The sequence below is a fragment of the Zea mays genome, chromosome 7 (assembly GCF_902167145.1).
Source record: "Zea mays cultivar B73 chromosome 7, Zm-B73-REFERENCE-NAM-5.0, whole genome shotgun sequence".
In the NCBI taxonomy this organism is placed as follows: Eukaryota; Viridiplantae; Streptophyta; class Magnoliopsida; order Poales; family Poaceae; genus Zea; species Zea mays.
Window position 1 is genome coordinate 129,678,068 of NC_050102.1, and position 20,800 is coordinate 129,698,867.

Genomic DNA, 20,800 nt, shown 5'->3' on the forward strand with positions numbered 1-20,800 from the left:
TCCTAAGGGAATGCAGAGCTGAGGTGTGTGTTTTTAAGAAAATAATGGCTATGAATATAGCTTCGGATACGTGTTTGGCCATTCATTTGCACATCACATTACATCATAGCATTTGCATTCATAAACATTCATCTAGGCATATGTAGGACAATCATCTTCATCGCATAAATGGTTACTTCGGCAAAAAGAGAAAAAAAAGAAAGGGAAAAAAGAGCTTCGTACACAAAGAAGAAAGGAAATTGTTGTTTTTTATGCTTCGTTGCGTACGAAAAGAAGGGAAGGTGTTTTTTCGCCTTTCGGCTCAAAAGAGAATTTCGTCCACAACAAAGCATTGATGGAAGGATAAGGATATATAACAAGGTATGAACAGAATTCATTAAAGACAAGTTTTGGTTACATTTACAGAAGTTATCTCAAAAAGTTTTTCAAGTACTGTCTACAGACTACTATCTAATCCCTAAGGAGCTTTGGCTTCGGCGTCATTCTTGGCCTTCGGTTTCGGCTTCGTCATCCTACATGAATAAGGTTGTTGTAAGTCAAAATCAAGCCTACAAGAAAAATTAAGCATAAGGTATGATTTCTTACTGGTTCAAGATGGCTACGAGCTTCGTCTCCAGCCTTCTCTCGCCCTCCTTTTGTCCATATCATTTTTACGAATCTGTTCGAGATACTTCGGGCAAGATCAGGAATGTCGTCCAGGATTGATGGTGATAAAGTGAAATTTGGCCTGTTGACAATCTTTCCATGATCACAGCCAGCCTTCATGAAGGCTGCAGCAGTACCTCGAGAAGCCACCCAGGCACAGAAGTCACCATGCCCAGCTATGACTTCGTCGAGCTCGTCAATCTCCCCCTCAATATGTTCGAAGGTTTTCGGTAGATCTTCAACTGAGGGGGTGAATTTTTCACTGCTGGCTCCAACTGAGTAAAAAATCTTTCTTAATCGTTGAATGCATTTGTTGCTAAATTCCAAGCATTTTTCTTGAAGGCTTGTCAGTAGTTTTCTCAAATCCGAATTTTGCTGAGCTTCGGCTTCAAGTTTTGCATTGAGATCTTGTTTTTCTCGTTCGAACTGCTCGGACTGGCGGAGAAGCTTCGTGTTCAGTTCTGATATTTTTGCTTCAGCTTCCGCCAGTAAACCTTCGGCTGCCTGGAGCTCAAAGTTCTTTTTCTCAAAAGCATCTGATTGCTCCTTTATTTTGTTTTCCAAATTTCCAATTATAACTTCATGCTTTTTATCTTCAAGATCTTGCTGCATTTGCAAGGCTTTGCTCAATAGCATACTCTACACAAACACAACCTTCGTCAGACATATTTTTATTAGAAGCAATAAAAAGTTAAGGGACAAGTTATTCACCTTGAAGTTGGAGTAAAATAAACTACCAACGACATGTTGTCGTCGGTAGCGGCTGATGTCTGTTTCTAGCTTCGGGAATCCAATACTCTTGGACAAAGTACTGATAACTTTGGCCCCTGTTTGGTCCCGAATACACTCTAATTTTTCATCATCAACGCCTCCGAAGAGGAGTGCCCCAGGTTTGTATCCACAGGATTGGGCATACTCTTTAAGCTCTTCTATTTCAGCTTTTGTTAGATGTTCTCCAACTAAGTTTTGGAACGCGAAGGCTTCGTTTTCTGAAGCTTCATCAGCAATTTCTTTTCCTTTCTTTGGCACTGCGGTCACGGCCTCTTCGGCAGCAGTGGCAGCTTCTTCTGCAGCCATGTCTAGCAGCATTTGGTCAATATGTTCAATTGTGCTCTCTAAATTCAAATCTTCAGCTGAGGTAACTTCGGCGACTGCGGCCTCCGAAGGTGCAATTTCAGTATCTGTCCCCTCTGCAGCCGCTCGTGTTTTTTGGGCCGAAGCTCTTGGCGGCGTTTTGTCAATTACCTCTGTTACGGTAATGATTCTTTGTTTCTTTGCCTTGATTATTTTCCTCGATTTCTCGGGCTCCTTGTCCTTCTGAAAAAACTTTGTCAGTTGAGGACCCAGTGGACTTAGCTTCGCAGGTAAGGATTCAGTCATTACCTTCAGAATTTCCTCAACAACGGCAGCAGAAGGTGATGCGGGGGTTTCCTTTGCTTCGGATATTTGTTGCTTCGGAGAAGAAACTGTCTTCTTCTTTGGGATTTTCTTCTTTGGTTCTTTTTCTTCATTCACGGCCTCAGTTGTCCTTTTTCTTTTTTGACCCCCAGCACCTTTGTTCAGGTTTTCATAATCAGGGTAATCAAAGCTCAGGGCGTCCAACACTCGATTCAGCCTTCGTTTTGGACGGGTGCCGAAGGCTGCGGTCATCAATTGATCTTCTTTTTTGGAATAATTACCAAGAATCTCGTTGCACATCACTTCAATCGTATCCAGCCACTCCTGGCAAGGAGTTTTAAAGTATTTCTTAAATTTGAAGTAGTAAGGCAAACGCACAAGTTCACCTTCCTTCTTTTTCCCCTTCAGCTTCGGCATTTCCCATTCTTTTAGACTAGGAAAAATTTGGAAAGCCAAGAACTCTTGAACCAGGTCTCTTGTACTAATGTGCTCTGCAACAATTCTGAATTCATCCATTGCTTTTTGTGTGGTACCATCTACCGACATGTTGCAGAGAGGCCGGGTTTCTCCGAAGGTTAGTTCGAGTGGACTTTGCACGAGCTTCTCCTTGTCATCATTAACCTTGACATAAAACCACTCGGATTTCCACCCCGCTGCCCATTTACTCCGATAGCTGATTACAGGAAACTTCGTAGTTTTCCGATAAGCAAAATTGTAGCAGCCAAAATTGTCATGCAGTCCATCCTTTCTAGCCTTCGTCTGGTAATGCAGCTCGTGAACCCGGCAAAAGCTGTCCGCAAACGGTTCCACTGTTTGGCTTCGGAGTGCCCAGATATAAACACTGAGCCTAACGATAGCGTTAGGGGTCAGTTGGTGAAAATAAATACCAAATTTATTCAGCACCTCTGCAATAATCTCATGAAGGGGAAATCTTAATCCAGCCTTTAAAAAGCTCTTAAAAATGACAATCTCATCTTTTTCCGGCTTCGGGGTAGTCTCTTCTCCCCCGAAGCGTAGCAGCTTCTTCTGATCCTCATTAAAAAAGCCTGATTTTACCATTTTGGAGAGATCAGCCTTCGAAACGGTAGATTTTCCAAAATCCAAGTGGCTGGGTTTGCTCGGCATGGCAAAACGATAATCATCCTCGGGATCAGTTTCCTCAATAACTTCTTCTTCCACTCCAGTAACTGCTTGTTTTGCTTGTTCTGCATCTTCACTAGGGATCTCTTCAGGAACCACCAGCCCGGATCGTTGCATGGCTTCGGAGATGGGAACAGTCTCCGAAGCTTCCGTTTCGTCCCCCTCACGTTCAACCCTGGCGGTAGAGCGGACTCTGGCCATTTAACTATGAACTTGTGAAACTTTAATACTTTTTTCCTCCGAAGCAGGCTTCAAGATGGAGCTTCGTTCGATTCTGACAAACAAGCTTCGGCGATGGTTAAAAATTTTGGCAGCAAAACAGTGCAAATAGCAGTAAATGCTGTGGTAACTTCACACCTACTCGTCTGTTTATATAGTGCCGCAGGTAAGAAGGCGAAGCGCCAGAAGTTTTACACCAGGCGGACACCCGCTCGCACTCGCTGTACGGTGGACCGCAGAGACTGAACAGTAATTCTGCACGGTGGGGCCGCTACGCGCAGGGAAATTGAATCGTTTCTCGACAACGAGCTCAGGGAAGGTGTTTTTGAGACCTTCGGCGCTCCGAAGCTTATGAAACTTTTTTCACGGATCAAGCTCGTTACGAAAAACGATCTAGCACCACGAAAGGGGCTACTGTTGGGTCTATGCTTTGTCGCCGAAGGTCTTATAGAAAGAAGTGATCCTCGGATGAAGCTGTTTATACAAGATAGCCGAAGGTTCCTCTTCGTAAAGCTTCGGCATTGCAAACCGACTTAAAGATAGAATGACCTTTTAGTCCATAAAGGTCTGAGTCAATGTTGTAAGTTTTTATAAGGGGCATACTTGTAATTCCTCACAGGCTGCGTCCTGTGCCTATAAATAGTGAACAGTATTCCGTTACTGTACACGCATTCTGATTTTTGCAATTGCATCTCTCGGAATACCACCTTTGTCAAGGCATAGGTATCATTGTATTTAATGATTCAATATATATTAAGTGAATATAATATAATGCATCTGTGAATCATTCATCCATCTTATACCTTTTATTTTTATTATTATATTACAATGTTTATTGAAAGTTTATTACGAAGGCTCGACTTTGTAACAAAACTCTTATCAACCTTCGTCCAAGATCCATTATCCTCGAAGGAATAATGTTTCATGGATGAAGGTCAATATCATTTAACATTTTATGTTGCCTTGTTCTTAATTCATAGCATTTAAGAACAAGTCCCCAACAGCAAGGTACCGAACCGGACTCGCCTCAGGTGTCCTAATCGAGGGGAAGTTATGATCTTCTTTCACACCGTGAATATAAATTAAAGAAGAGGAGTGACACGTGAACCAATTTTTGTCATATCCTCTCCGCCAAACACACATGGTAGAGATATGATCCGTCTCTAAACGGTCAGTAAATAAAAGGATGTCGTCGTCTTCTTTGTCGACTACCACCACGCTAATGACTTCTCCTATCAACAGCGAAGGTATAACCTTCAACCTTCATTTAGTGGCTTAAGGTCTACGGGACGGGCAAGTTTTCTGTAATCTCACAGGAGAGAGCACTAGACATTGGGCAGAGCACATTAACGCATGGATACGATAAATGCCTTGAGAACATGGCACCTGCACCGTCTCTGCTCCTGCTCGTCTAACTCGTGGCCTACTGGTGGCCTCAGCTGCAAAACGGAGCAGCTCTGATGGAAGTAAGACAATGGTGACGCAAAGGAACTAGTATAAGTTGGAGGGGTTATGTCGATCGATCGATCGCACTTCCCACTAAAAAAAACACACACGTCTTTGACACCGCAGCACTGATCCCATCCCATGCGCAGACAGTCGTGGACAGATGGACCTGGAGCCGGAGGTTAGCGCGCTTTTAATCATGGCCGCATTCAGCTTTGCATCTGCCGACATGCTTGCATTAAAAATAAGCACACGAGTCCATCTAATCTAAGCGGCATTCCAGAGGCAAGGACAAAGCAGGCGCGCCACTGACAGCTATCTCGGAAAGATTTCAGCTGCAGTATATGGCTGGTTCTCCTTTCGATCAGAACGTTCCTCTCTGGCGCTCGCTCAGACAGAAGCCACGCCCGCTGTCAGTGGTCACGAGTCAGTCATCGCTGTGGGTGACAGCGAGCTGGGAATCCGACAGGAAGCCCAAAGCCGAAGGGTTGGCGTTGTGTCGTGTTGTGTTGGTCTATCGCTCTATCTAGCGCAGCAGACAGCACACTAGCAGCATGCATAATCTGACGGTACAGTACACCAGTCACCAGACCTCAGCGCTTCTCTACTACTATCTCTAGCTGCCGGCTGTTGCACGTTCAATCGAGAATGGAGCAGGAACTGCTCTCAATTCTTCGGCGCCGCCTGTTGGACTTGGACTTCGGAGTCTGCAAAGCTGGACTCCATATCTGATCGGCGGACCACCGAGTCAGCATCAAATGGGCCTAAGACACATTGTAGATCTTTTGCGCAGCCCACATTGTAGATCTTCAGTTTCGGGCCCTCCGGTTCCGGGCTTTTGGCCCAGTTTTCCAAGTATGAAATTGGAAGCCTAAACCATTGACGATGAATCAGTGATCTCACTCTGGTAGTCTGCCTAAACTGAAGAAGAAGAATGTACTTAAAACTTGAGGTTACCGTACTAGTTGTTTCCAGAGACGCGATAGGATGCCGGCTTACCCTGATCCGGGGGTTCCGATTCCGACGAAGGCAACGAAACGAAGCCCGGCCTCGAGGAAAGGCGCATGCAAGCGCATGCGCCGCAGTCCTAGTCCTAGATCTGGAGCCTGGAGCGAGTGTGGGTGCAGAGATACCACGATGGGTATCTAGAACTAGAATAACCGACATACAAAAGCAGATACGAGATGATTTCTTTATTTACAGGTACATTAATGGATAAAAAATCTCTACTCGTAGGACAGATGAGTACGGGTATAGGTGGTTATAATTCATACCCGTGTAGTCCTCGGTAAAATATACCCGCTTTATATCACTATTAGAGCACCTCCAAGAGACTGGCTAAATAGTTTGTTAAGCTAAATTTTAGCTACTTAATAGTATAATAGCTCTCCAAAGGACTAGCAATTTAACTTGCTAAGAGCAACTTCAATAGTTATGTAAATTTTAGCTCTCTAAATTACAGATTTAAGAAGTTGCTAAATAACTTTGGGAGTAAAAAAATGTGAGTTCTCCAATAGTTCTCTAAATATATGTTGTAGTTTTGTTTTGTATCTATCCACATAAAAAAATAAAGTCACAAATGTCATCAATTACCTTCATTATCTATATAATGCAGTAAACATTTTTGTTTAGGGAGTTGCTAAATGGTTGTCAAATGTAGAGAGAAAATAAGGTTAGATGAGAAGTTGTTAAATTTAGAAAGTTTATTTAGAGAACTGTTGAAGATGAGTTTTTGTGTTAATTACTTAAATTGTTGATTTAGGAAGTCTATTAGAGAACTACTAGAGTTGCTCTAAGCTATCCGGCTCTCTAAATTAACTCCCTCACTAGCCAAATTTGGCTAGCAACAGCTAAATTGCATGTTGGAGAGTCTGTTGGAATGAGATGTTATATATAGAGTTTAATGTTTATGGAGAGACAAATAAATAGTCAAATAGAGAGTAAAAAAATAAAGAGTCTCTTGGAGATGCTCTTACCATCTAATTAAAGTCCATCTTAGCTAAAAAAAATCATTCTTCGACTACTGTTTGCTATCAAGTTATGTAATCATATGGTTTGTTATATTTTAAGTTGAACTTTTTTTATGTGTTTGTTTGACATTTTTAGTGATTGCCATATTAGAATTTCAGACTTTTCTAGCGAGTACGGGTAACCCGACGGGTAAAATTACACCGCGGTTATAAATATGTGTAAGATTTCAGAGTCGACCGTTGTGCGAGTTAGTCGTTGCTCCGGTGGCACACCGAACAGTCTGGTGAATTATAGCGGAGGACGTCTTTAAATTTCTGAGAGTGGCTGCTTCAGATTTGTACGGGCATGGGGCATCGGACAATCCGGTGCGTCAAACCACAACATACTCAAGTCTTTGCTCCGGTTCAATTTAGCCCCTAACTTGAATCTTTTATTGGTTTGTGTTAAACCTTATGCACCTGTAATACATGAGTTCTAGAGCAAACTATTTAGTCCATATGTTTGTGTTGGACATTCAACCACCAAAATTAATTGTAGGAAAAGGTTGACCCTATTTCCCTTTCACCTCGAGATTGTTATAAAGCAACCAAGAGATAGTGGAAGACTTAGTTTATCATAGGAGGTGATAAACTTGAGTAGGAGGAGCGAATTGAAAAAGACTCCAAGCCAGATGACTATGTCAACAACATGAAATAGGCAAGCGTTTGAAGCTCGACCGAACCAAATGATAAATCACGGGTCTTGTCCCTTTACATGCACTTCACACTATATTGTATGACTAGCGAAACCTAACGAGCAAATATGGGGAATCTTTGTAATGGCCACGTAGTGTATCCCTGGTCGTTCACCTCTGTAGTGAAGATCGAGTCTTGCAAACCCAGGCTGGAAAGGGATCACGGCTCATGGGTAAAGGGTGCAACCTCTGCAGAGTGTTAGAAACTGGTATATCAGTCGTGCTCACGGTTAATAGTAGTCTTAGGATCCTCTTTGATTAGAATAACTTTAGATACTTTTATGATAATGGTAACCGATGATAATTATATGTGTGGTTTATGGTATTTTCTTTTGGAGGGAGTATTTTGGGTAATAACTGGGTTTATTACTAAAACTTGACTTACTACTAGTAATAAATACCTGACCAACTAAAAGCAACTGTTTTAACCTTAACCCCACATATAACTAGTCCACTTTAGCCAAACGGGATATTTGCTGAGTACGTTGATGTGTACTCACCCTTACTTTAAAAACCCCTAGCCCCAGGTTATCCCCATTGCAATCAGTGCTAAGAGGAGATGAAGGGAACATGTAGGACTTTGAAGAGTTTCATGACTATAATGAGTTCTAGTCGTGTTTAGTGATAAACCCCCAATCAGCTGACTGTCAAGGCCTTATCCTCTACGTTTCGTATTCCGCATACTTTGATTATATCGATGACTATGTTAAGTTAATGACTCTGTAGATGTCTTGGACATCTTGATGTAATAAAGTATTATTTTCGCTATTATTTTGAGCAATGTGTAATGATGTCTTTATACGTGAGTTTCTGATCCTGGCACGTACATGGTTCGCATTCGGTTTGGCTTCCAAAATCGGGTGTGATATATATTTTCTATTGATTAGATGTGTGGATGTGTAGCCAACAATTAAGATTCAAACACTCACTTATACATAATTTTATCTTGTTTTTTTACATAAACTCTCTTATTATAGTAGTAGATAAGAGATTATAGGAGTGCGGATTGATTCGAAAGAAATGTATGGTTTTTCTGAAAAATATTGACGCAGGATTACCGTTGAAACTGATATTTTAATATAGTAGAGATGTAGTTTTGTAGTAGTAGTAAACAAACTACAGAGAACAGAGGGCGCGACACATATAACTAGCAAGTTGGCCAAGTAGCGAACGAAGAAGAGCAGAGATGGACCAAAGGCACATCACATGCATACATAAATGCTCATGGAGCAGTCACTACCGGAATCAGCTTCTTTGCCGTGTGTTCTAAACACACGGCAAAGGCTATTTTACACTCGGCAACGGCTTTGCCGAGTGTAACACTCGGCAAAGAACGCTCGGCGAACTATACATCGGCAACAGCTTCTTTGCCGAGTACTTTTTGTCGGGCACTCGGCAAAGTCTTTGCCGAGTGCCATTTGGCACTCGGCAAAGAAAAGTCACCGTCACGGCGCCAAGTAACGGTGACGGATCCTTTGCCGAGTGCCTACGGCGACACTCGGCAAAGACTGGTCCAGTGGACCCCACAGCCAGTCCCTGTGCCGAGAGCCCTAATTGCACTCGGCAAAGAAGGTTTCTTTGCCGAGTGTCTGGTGGCCTGGCACTCGGCAAAGAACCCTCCAGTGGGCCCCTTTGCCAGTATCTTTGCCGAGTGTCTTGGCAAAAGCACTCGGCAAAGATATCTTTGCCGGTTCCCAGGTTCCCTTCTTTGCCGAGTGCCATGGTCATAGCACTCGGCAAAGCCACCCTTTGCCGAGTGTTACACTCGGCAAAGTGACCAGGATGTCCCTTTTTTATTTGCTTTTGTTGTTCCATCCAAACAAACAAAAGATATATATCATTCACATCACATTATATATCAAGCACATCACAGAATGAACACATTTATCATCAACACCATATATATCACAAAGTCTCACAAAACAGATCACACTAAAGTCAGGATCATCACAAAACAGATACAAGTATGCATCATCACTAACATCACCAAGTATCTCACAAGATAAAGTGTAACTAACATCACCAACACTCATAAAGGTAAGTCTGGATCATCACAAAACAAATCATCAACGAGGTGGGCATCTGGACTGGTTCGGCGAAGGGCTGGACGAAGCATGAGGGTTGTTCGACGCCGCCGATTGACCCTGCACAGAGAAGAGATTGTATGTGTGAGAACATATGAATATATATCATGCAGTACTAAAATTTTGATACTCACAGGAGTAGTGAACTCTGTAGGGTCAGCTGCAGGGAACAACGGAGGTGGTGGAGCATGACCCTGTGCGGCGCCAAGGCTCTGCATGTACGCGAACATCTCCGCCATCCTCTTCTCTAGCTCCTCACGTTGCCTCCTCTCATCATCTAGCTGAGTCTGTAATATTTCGCCCTAATGTTACGATAATGCAAAGAGAAGATATATAAAAATCAATGAACGATGAATAGATAAGGAATAACCTGGAGTTGCTGGATACGATGCTGTGAGGTGTCCTGCCGAGGTCGTATGGCTGGGCTCGCGCTCGTGCTCCTTGCTCGCACCTGAGAGAGAGTGGGAGTGGAGGACGAGTCGATTGCCCCGTCGGCAATCCAGTACCGCCCATGCCTCTTGCCTCCTCCGACCCTCATGAGGACATCTCCGTCGATGTCCTCGGTCCTCGGATCGTAATCTGGCCCATGGACCTCCTTGGCCATGGCGGTGTACTCACTGAGTCGGCTGTGGATGGCGGGGTTGGTGTACGCCTCGGGCCCGTCATCCGGGTTGTAGGTGACGTCGGACGTCGCCTTCCCCTTGTGGGCCATGGCATATGCCGAGAACGTGGAGCAAGGCGCGCCACCATGTGCCGCCGACTGCGAGAAAACCAACGAGATGGTTAGAAATCATGTCTAATCGAAAGTTATATACCTAAATAAAAAAGAGCGCGTACCCATGCTTCCGCGTATTTGCCCAGGCTGCGGCTGCCTTGATGGTGGGAGGGACCTTGCATCAGCAAACGCCGTTCCCGGCTAGCGTTGTGCGCCTCATCCCACTCAGCCGAGCACCACCTCTGCACCATCTGCTCCCAGCACTCAGGATGCGCGGCGCACCAATGAGGAATCATCTAAAAAAATATAAGTACACAGCATATCAGAAGAAAAAAATAAGCATATTTAGTACCAATAATAAAGTTTTGTATTTACCTGCAAGTACTGGTCCGGAGTCAACGACATGGTTCGGGCATCCTTCTTGTTCACCTTCTCCCCAAGGACGGAGCCGTGGTAAGTGACGATGGCCTGGATGCGCGCCTCGTAGTGCATGTCCACGACGAGCTTCTTACAGCATGTCGTAGACACCACATCCGCCCTGGCCTCATATCCAGCATCGCACCTGAAGAAATCCTACATACACAAAGACGATGTATCCATACATTATTTCAAGAATATGCAACAAATGCGACTTATTAAACAATATAGTGCGATGAAGACTTACCCACAGCTCTTGCTTCACCCGCTCCGCCTTGTTGTTGAATTGTCTGCCGTCCCGATCTACTGCATCGGGGGCGACGGCGTAGTGGTCGAAGGTGTATGCTGGGCTCGTCACTCCGGCGTACTCGACAAGTCCAGGGAAGTGTTCCCGGCATAGAAGGCCCAGGATGCCATTGGGGTTGCGGCCGTGACCCCCTGCAGTCTCCAAAACCATCCAAGACCTGTCCAAGTGATTAAGATGAAGTATTAGTTTCTATTATTAATTTGAACATATAATATGAAAAGGCAGCAACAATATGTAAAGTTACCTACCTCTCTCCATCGGGTCGTATCAGCGGACGTCTGTCACGAAGTATGGGTCGCTTAGGGAGGCTCGCGGGACCTCGCAGGTAGATACTCCTCGAACCTGAGGAGCCAGAACCTGAGACGTCCTGCTGAGCGGCGTCGTCGTCGTCGTCGTCCTGCTGCGCCGCATCGTCGTCGTCCTGCTGTGCCGCATCGACAGCGGCTTGCTGCTCCACCTGCTGCTGTACGGCGTCGTCCTGCTGCGCCTCCTCCTCCGTCCTACGGGTGCTCCTCCTCCCCCTCCCCCTCCCCTCCTCGTCCTCGTCCCACCGCCCACCATCTTTGTCCAACAACCTGCAATTAAGAGTAAACAATTAAGCACAGATAAAAAATATGTATTTAGAAACATATGCAAAATAAATGAAATATAGCATTACATCGATTAAAAATAATCTTCATATGTGTCCGGGTTAGCCGGATCATAAGTGTCATCATCACTATCAACCATTTCATAGTCGACATCATCTGAAGGCGCAATTTCTTCATTGGCATTGCCTTCAAGTATTTCTAAGTCATTCTCATTTTGCACCTCATCATCCTCGTCATCAACAACCATTTCAATATCTACTTCCATTCCGATCGCTTCGGTTAAGTCTATCTCAAATTGCCCTTCGAGCCCATCTTCTTGGAAGAACTCTCCGTCATATGTGTCCGGGTCTAAGTTATAATCTTCATCGTTTGGAACAGGTAATTTAGCGTGCGGTGATACCTTATACACAACATCCCAACCCTTAAGATGTTGTTTCGTTTGGCACGCATATGGAAGATAATACACTTGTGTGGCCTGTTGGGCCACAATATAGACATCGTCTCCTGGTAAGGTGGAATCCTGTCGAATTTCGACTAGCCCAAGATTAGAATGTGTCCGTCTCGTAACATCAGGGTCAAACCAATGACATTTGAATATCACTGGAGTAAGAGGTTTGGAACCATAAAAATTGAGTTCATATATATCTTCAATTCTTCCATAATACTCGACCTCGTTAAGCCCGGGCGTATAGACTCCAGAACACGTGGTTTTTCGATTGGGCCGGCTTTGGTCGTAGCTTGTTGTGCGAAAACGGTATCCATTGACGTCATACCCAGAAAATTTCCTGACCCTATAGGCAAAGCCATTGGCTACTTGTCTCAACTCGGCACTCATAGACGGCTCTCTTTGGCCCTGCAAGTTCAAACACGCTAGATTGTTATATTATTCGCACGTAAGAGCAACTTCAAATGACAAACTAAGCACGTACCTTACGTTTAAACCAGGAAATGAAATCGGGCAATCCATTTCCCGCACCCTTTCGAAGAAGGGTATCATATTCCTGTGGAGTTGGGTCCCTTGATCGACGCCAGAATTCATGAAGAAATTGCTCCATGTATGGCGTCACCTCTTCAAGGTTGGTCAATACATATAGCATGATATGGCGCCACTCTTCATGTCTCAGGGTCTTGGTGGTCGAACCACTTGCGCTTCCGAGTTGCCCTCGAAAAATGCTAAGATTCGATTCATTGTCGCCATCATTGTAACGAGGGGGTGGATTATGCACGCTCGGCAGTTTGTCACCATAGTAAGTTGTTGTGAAGTTTGACACCTCCTCCAGTATGTATGCCTCTGCAATGGAAGCCTCGATTTTGCATTTATTTCTACATTTCTTTCGGATAGTCTTTAGACATCTCTCGATTGGATAGCACCAACGTCCCTGCACGGGCCCCCCCATTCGTGCCTCATACGGGAGATGAATAATCAAATGCTGCATCGGATTGAAGAAGCCGGGTGGAAAGATCTTCTCCAGCTTACATAGTAACACGGGTGCCATCCTTTCCAAGTCTGCAATCATGGTCCGAGCTAACTCTTTTGCACAAAGCTGGCGGAAGAAATAGCTCAACTCAGCAAGCGCTAGCCAGACATGCTCAGGGACATAGCCTCGAACCATCGCCGGAAGAATTCGTTCAATCCATATGTGGAAGTCATGACTCTTCATCCCTAAGACTCGCAGAGTAGATAAGTTCACCCCCCTACTAAGGTTAGCTGCATACCCATCAGGGAACATTAACATCTTGATCCACTCTAGTACTTCCTTCCTCTGGGCCCTGCTCAGGACAAAATCAGCCTTAGGCCTTCTCCATGTCTTACCACCACTAGGCGGCTTCATCTCTTGGTTTGGTCTATCACATAACTCTGCCAGATCCACTCTTGCCTTTACGTTATCCTTTGACTTATCAGGAATCTCCATAATTGTTGCCCAAAGTGCCTCGGCGACATTCTTTTCAGTGTGCATCACGTCAATGTTGTGTGGAAGGAGCAGGTCATCATAATAGGGGAGCCGAGTCAATCCCGACTTATGTGTCCACATATGTTGCTCACCATATCCCACAAAACCACCTTCTGGGTTGGCCACGAGACCATCTATCTCTTCGCGAACTTCGGCACCAGTCATCATTGCAGGTGGGCGGTCTGTCACCACGACACCTTTCGTAAAGTTCTTGATGTCTAGTCGGAATGCATGGTCAGGAGGGAGAAATTGTCGATGTTTATCGAATGACGAATATTTGCCACCCTTCTTCAACCAAATGAACCTAAGAGCTTCCTTGCAAACTGGGCATGGGAACTTACCGTGAACACACCAGGCGCAAAATAGCCCGTACGCCGGAAAGTCATGCATGGAGTACTGGTACCAAACATGCATTTTGAAGTTTGTCTTCGTAGCTCGGTCGTACGTCCATACCCCTTCCTCCCAAGCACGGACCAATTCATCAATCAAAGGCTCCATGTACACGCCCATTTTATTCCCCGGGTGTCCAGGAATTATCAACGACACGAATATGTTCTGTCTTTGAAAGCATACGCCGGGGGGGGGAGATTGATGGGGATAACGAACACAGGCCAACATGTGTATGGGGCAGCGGTCATTCCATAGGGATTGAACCCATTTGTGGCCAGCGCAACACGAACATTACGAGCCTCTTTAGCTTTCTCATGGTGAATGACATCAAAGTGGGTCCATGCTTCACCATCGGATGCGTGAACCATCTTGTCAGGATTGTATCGTTTGCCTTTTTTGTGCCATGTCATCTGTTTCGCGGATTCCTCTGTCATGTATAGACGCTGGATCCTCGGTATGAACGGAAGGTGGCGTAGGATTGTCACGGGGATGTCGAGCTGCCTCTTCTGTCCATCACCAGAGTCTACCTCCATGAACCTAGACGATTTACACTTCGGACAGTACTTTGCCTCAGTGTGTTCTTTCCTAAATAGGACGCAGCCCTTCGGACAAGCATGTATCTGCTCATACGTCATCTTGAGTGCACGAAGGAGTTTCTGTGCCTCGTACATGCTCTTTGGGAGAACGTGATCCTCCGGAAGCAGGCTGCCAATAACTGTCAACAAACCATCGAAGGCGTCTCGACTCATGCTATACTGCGACTTGAACGCCATTATACGCCCAATGGCATCCAGTTGAGAAACCTTTGTCTTGCCGTGAAGGGGTTTCTGTGCCGCGTCAAACATGTCGTAGAATGCCTTTGCGGTCGCCTCTGGCTCGTCCTCCGTACATCCTTCGGCGAACTGTGCCTCGTGATAGTCGTTCAACATGTCCGCTACCCCGGCATCAGCATCGTAATCCTCGACGCGTTGTCTCACCACCTCCTCTCTCGTGCGATGCGCTTCACCATGGAAGATCCACCGAGTATAGTCCGGCGTAAATCCATTCTTCCAAATATGTTCTACCATGGTCTTCTTTGGTTTTCTTTTCCGGTTGTCACATTTGCTGCACGGACAAGGGACTAGGCTAGCTCCTTTAGCAGCTTCGCCATATGCCCGTTCCACGAAAGCATCGGTCTTCTTAATCCATTCTGGGGTGACATCATTACGTCGAACGCGGCCCGTGTACATCCACTCACGGTCCTCCATCCTCTAACATATATAACCGAGTATAGTTTAATATAGACATGTAATGCATGTACACTACGTTCGTACCTTCTAATAGGTGATGATAGGTCCTAATCCCACCCGCGGTTGCGTAGATGGAGTTAGTTTCCATGCTCTACTCCGATCCGAGATAAAATTTCGGCAGCACCTACCCGCTGTTCTCCGGATACACGTCCTGACAGGGAGAGTGTACTGTCCGGAGAACAACAGGGAGGTGACGCCGAAACTCTATCTCGGACCGGAGTAGAGCATGGAAACTAACACCATCTACGCAACCGCAGGCTGTCCAAAAAACGTGGACAATTCGAAACTGATACATTTGTAGATATGCAAAGATCTGCATATCTACACCGTATCTCTTTCGAACGGGAGACGCCTAACAGGGTTACGTGATCTACGACCATGATGCGGATGTAGAGGTTATACCTAGGGTGGCGGTGGAGTCAGGCTAGTGGGGCTGTGGCGGGTCGGTGCAGTGGCGACGCGAGGCAGACCCGCAGCGGCTAGGAAGACCTCTGCAAAAAAATAAACAAGTATGTCAACAAAAAAATTCGGCAGCACCTCCCCTGCACGGGGAGGTTTCCAAAACCTGCAAATAAAAGTAACAGCACGATGGCTGACATTCACACATATATCAACGGCACGATGGCCGACAATCACATTTAATCGACATCCATATCCACCATCACACAATCATATATAATCGGCATACAACTAAAACTAGGACCCGTACACAATCACCGGCACTCGATCAAGCGGTTAATACAATACAAAATCAAGCGCTTGCTCTAGTTCATTCGAGCAAGGTCACTATACAATCAAACGGTTAATACAATACAAAATCCTAATAAAACACTACAAGCACTCGCTCTAGTTCATTCGAGCAAGGTCACTATACAATTCTAGTAGCTAGTTGATTCCATCCTAATCGCTCCACCAAACAAATCTACTAGTTATACAACCAAAATAAAAATGATTCATTTACTCACAAGGGCGCGGGCGGACGGGCGGGCGGACGGGCGGGCGCCGGCGAGGGCGAGGGCACGGGCGCCGGCGAGGGCGCGGGCGCCGGCGATGGAGGCCGCGGCGGGCGCGGGCGCGGGCGCTGGCGAGGGCGGCCGCGGCGGGCACGGCGGGCGGCGGCCGTGGCGGGCGCTGGCGTGGGCGGGCACGGCGGGCGGCGATGGCGGCGAGCCGGCGATGGCGCGGAGCGGCGGCGGGCGCGCAGGGAGAAAGAAGGAGAAAGGAGAAAGAAGAAAGAAGAAAGGAGAAAGAAGGAAGCCGCGGGCGAGTATATTCGCCTTCTTTGCCGAGTGCCCGTGATCTGGCACTCGGCAAAGTTTTTTTAAATTTTTAAAATAAACTTTGCCGAGTGCCAGATCGGTGGCACTCGGTAAAGGCTCCTTTGCCGAGTGTCTACCATCTGACACTCGGCAAATATTACCTTACACATCTTTGCCGAGTGCCACCCTGGGGGCACTCGGCAAAGAAGTCTTTGCCGAGTGTCTTCCTTGGACACTCGGCAAAGTACATTTTTATTTTTTTATTTAGTCTCTCGAAATTTTTGTGGTATGTTTCTACACTATGTAGACCTACATGTACCATTTTGGGATAATTATAACAGTTTTTTCTATAGCTAGTACATTTAGTTTGTTTATTTGAATTTCTTCGGAAAATTCAGATTTGAACTGCAGGTCACTCGAAACTTGGAAAACCGTGAATGCAAAAATGATATCCATGCTACATAGCACAAGTTACGACCGATTTCAGGAGCGAACCGGAAACTTCGAGCACCATGCTCACTCAACATGACCGTAAACTTGCCATACAGGTGTTTAAAAATTGTATAAAACAGAAACAAAGTCAGAAAATCATGAACCCTGTCCACGTGTCATGATATCATATGTAGAGGCTGTGATAAAAAATTTAGAATGTTTGGAGAAAGTTGTGAGACACTATGTGTAGAAACCTAAGAGAACCACACATGAAATCATAGAGTTTCAATGTGGATCTCTTAGGTTTGTACACATAGTGCGTTACAGCTTTCTCGAAACTTTTTCAAATTTTTATCACAGCCTCTACATATGATATCATGACACGTGGACAGGGTTCATGATTTTCTGACTTTGTTTCTGTTTTATACAATTTTTAAACACCTGTATGGCAAGTTTACGGTCATGTTGAGTGAGCATGGTGCTCGAAGTTTCCGGTTCGCTCCTGAAATCGGTCGTAACTTGTGCTATGTAGCATGGATATCATTTTTGCATTCACGGTTTTCCAAGTTTCGAGTGACCTGCAGTTCAAATCTGAATTTTCCGAAGAAATTCAAATAAACAAACTAAATATACTAGCTATAGAAAAAACTGTTATAATTATCCCAAAATGGTACATGTAGGTCTACATAGTGTAGAAACATACCACAAAAATTTCGAGAGACAAAATAAAAAAATAAAAATATACTTTGCCGAGTGTCCAGAGATGACACTCGGCAAAGTATGCTTTGCCGAGTGCCTACTATGTGGCACTCGGTACAGAACCTCTTTGCCGAGAGCCAACGGATGACACTCGGCAAAGACTAACGGCCGTCAGCTTTGGGACGGCCGCTCGCCGAGAGCCTCCTTTGCCGAGTGTTTGACTCTCGGCAAAGTTGTCTTTGCCGAGTGCCGTTCTGTGCCGAGTGTTCAGCCCTCGGCAAAGCACGTTTTGCCGAGTGCCTAACGTTACCGAGTACGGCACTCGGCAAAGCTTTCTTTGCCGAGTGCCCGACAAAAGGCACTCGGCAAAGAAGCCAACACTCGGCAAAGTCTCGGATTCCGGTAGTGAGTACAGTACGCCGCACGTACATCTCGAACAGTAAGCCAGAGCTCGGCGCAGGTCCGGTGTTTCACGCGATGGCTATGCGATTGGAGCTGTCCGTCTCCATGGACTTGAAGGCCTCGAACCGTGGCTCCTTGGCCTCGAACTTGTGCCGCACGTACAGCTTCATGTAGTCCTCGAAGACGAAGCTGGGGTACGCCCCCGCTGCCGCCTCCTCGGCCTTGACCAGCGCCGGCGCCGGGAAGATGACCGCGTCGCTGCCCGGGTTGTAGAAGGACGCGATGGACATCCTGTTCCCGCTGGGCTGCGCCACCACCCGGTGCATGACGCTCTTGTACCTGCCGTTGGTGATCACCTCCAGCTGGTCGCCCAGGTTGACGACGACGGCGTGGCGCATGGGCGGCACGTCAACCCACTCGCCGTCCTTGAGCAGCTGGAGGCCGCCCACCCGGTCGTCCTGGAACAGCAGGATGATGCCGCCGGCGTCGGTGTGCGCGCGCAGGCCGCTGACGAGGTCCGGGCGCGGGCACGGCGGGTAGCTGCTGACCTTGGTGCCGAACGTCGGGGCGCCCTTGCTGGGCCCGCGGAACGCGCGCGCCAGGTAGCCCCTGTCGAGGCCGAGGTTCTCGCACAGCAGGTCCAGCAGCCGCTCCGCCAGCGCCTCCAGCTCGCCGGCGAACCGCTTCATGACGCGCCGGTACTCGTCGTCCAGGTCCGGTATCTCGGCGATGTTGGGCTCCGGGAGGTGGCGGACGAAGAAGGTGCTCTCCCAGTCCAGGTTCTCCGCCTTCACGCCCTGCGCAATGTCGCGGCCGTCCCCGAGCGTCTTGCTGGCGAACTCGAGGAACCTCTGCTCGCGCACCCGCTTGTAGTGCTCCTTGGTCAGCTTCTCTACCTCGTCCATCAGCTCCGTCGAGATGCCGTGGTTCAGAATCTGCAGGGCAGGAGGGAATAATAGGATTAAAGAAAACAGATAGAGCACCATCATCAACGATAAAAACAGATAGAGTGTATATTTGTGCAGCTTAATTATTTTGTTTCAGTTCCTGGAGTTGGATCAGTTCTCCATCCATGCTGAGCATCTACCTCGAAGAAGCCCCAGTTCTCGCACGCATCTTGCAGCAGCTCCATCGCCGCCGGCCTCTCCTCCCCGGCGAGCAGCCCCATGTCGATGATCGGGAATGACAATGCAGGCGCCATGTTGCTCTGTCTGTTTCTCTCGACAGGGTCGCGGGACTACTGGTCTGGCTACTAGGAGCTCTCGTGTCTAATGCTGAACGCTGGAGTGCGGTGAGTGGAAGTGGCCGGGGTCGGTCGCCATTTATAGGCTCGGCATCCAAGTTCAAGCTTTCTAGCGGAGTGGAACTGGAAGTGGACGAGCTTTCCCGACTTGTCAACAGACAGCAGCCAGCAGCAGAGTTGTTTTTTGGTTGTTGCTCTTGCTGACAGACAGGGCATTGACCTGTGGGCACCCACGCGGGCCACGCCCATGTGGGCGACGCGTGTTGGCCCGTCTCGTCGCGGGCCCTCAGCATGCACGCACGGGATTCTCTTGCACTCCAGCTTGGCTTGGCTGGGCTGGCCGTCAGCTCGGGGAAGGGCAGCCGTCGACAGTGGCGGATGGATGGGGTGAGGTGCGCTTCCGTGGTCGAGCACTCAAGTTGGGGATGGCAAGCCATATGGCACAGTATGGCAAATGCCATTTTGTCTCCGTGGCGAAGGTTGAGCGGCCCATGGCAAACCGTCTCGATCGCGGGACCGCCGTGCCGCCACCGCCCACCCGGGCGTCTGAGCGTCTGCAAAGGAATGAGACGCCGATGATATCTGTTGGTAATAATGTGTTATATGAAAACTCTTTTGTTAGTAGTATCATGTGTTATAAGCAGCAACAATATTGTCACGGTCAATTTTTAAAAAACAAATATATCATAAACTCTTCGTTTGTTTTTATCAAGTTTATCATATTTTTCTTTTATATCTCTAAGAGAAGATTTAAACTCTTTAGCATTGGACGACATAGCTTGATTTTCATATCTTACTTTATCATTAATTTTTATGTCTATGTAACACCTATCATATAAAGACTTAGGTTCTGTTTGAATACTCTAGAACTAATAGCTAGACCCCTAGCTAATGCCTCATCTAATTGTTAGCTAACTCAAAGCTAACAATTAGTCCATTAACTGACTCAACCCATCTAACAATTTCTTAGCTAGCTAACTATTAGCTCTAAGGTTCCAAACATAGCTTTATTCTTAGTTTTTAACTTGTCACATTTATTTTTTTTTTCTTTCTAATGACTTTGAGTATATTCTTTTAGCAAGTCAACTAGTTCATCATATGACAGTGAATCAAATTCCTTATCGCTACTATCATCATCATTTTATACCTTGCATTCACCTTTAGCCATGAGGCATATATGTGTAGAGGATGACATCAACGATGAAGGAGAAGAGAATCACAATGCAAACATAGCCATCTTCTCATCTTAATCATCACTATCACATGAAGATGAACCACTTGTGAAGTAAACATCGGTGTGAGTCAATCACTAACAATGTAAGTTTTCCATCCTTTGTTTTTTAAAATTGCTTCTCTTTCTATCTTTCCTTTTGAAGACCTCTTTGTTTTTCTTGTCATCTTTACTTGTATCATCTTTCTTGCCCTTGAACTTATACTTCTTGGGCTTGGTGCATTAATGAACAACATTA

General features: G+C 46.3%; 1 protein-coding gene across 2 annotated transcripts; it reads right to left on the bottom strand.

Annotated features, from left to right (window-relative positions):
* Window positions 1-17,621: 17,621 nt before the first annotated feature.
* Window positions 17,622-19,450, bottom strand: LOC100382364 (uncharacterized). Of its 2 annotated transcripts, XM_008653441.4 has the most exons (2): window positions 19,176-19,450; window positions 18,057-19,023 (listed from the first exon to the last, which is right to left on the bottom strand). In XM_008653441.4, the coding sequence occupies exons 1-2, from the start codon at window positions 19,287-19,289 to the stop codon at window positions 18,157-18,159; spliced, it is 981 nt and encodes a 326-aa protein (XP_008651663.1). In that variant the 5' UTR covers window positions 19,290-19,450; the 3' UTR covers window positions 18,057-18,156. The 2 variants fall into 2 exon arrangements, with proteins under 2 accessions (NP_001168580.1, XP_008651663.1); NM_001175109.1 differs by having other exon boundaries at window positions 17,622-19,348.
* Between the last annotated feature and the right edge of the window lie 1,350 nt (window positions 19,451-20,800).

Bases quoted from the DNA above. Each gene is read 5' to 3' on its own strand.
- LOC100382364 (XM_008653441.4), bottom strand. From the start codon at position 19,289: ATGGCGCCTGCATTGTCATTCCCGATCATCGACATGGGGCTGCTCGCC. The intron at 19,024-19,175 runs GTAGATGCTCAG...CCTGCCCTGCAG, and splicing joins AGAACTGGGGCTTCTTCGAG to ATTCTGAACCACGGCATCTC.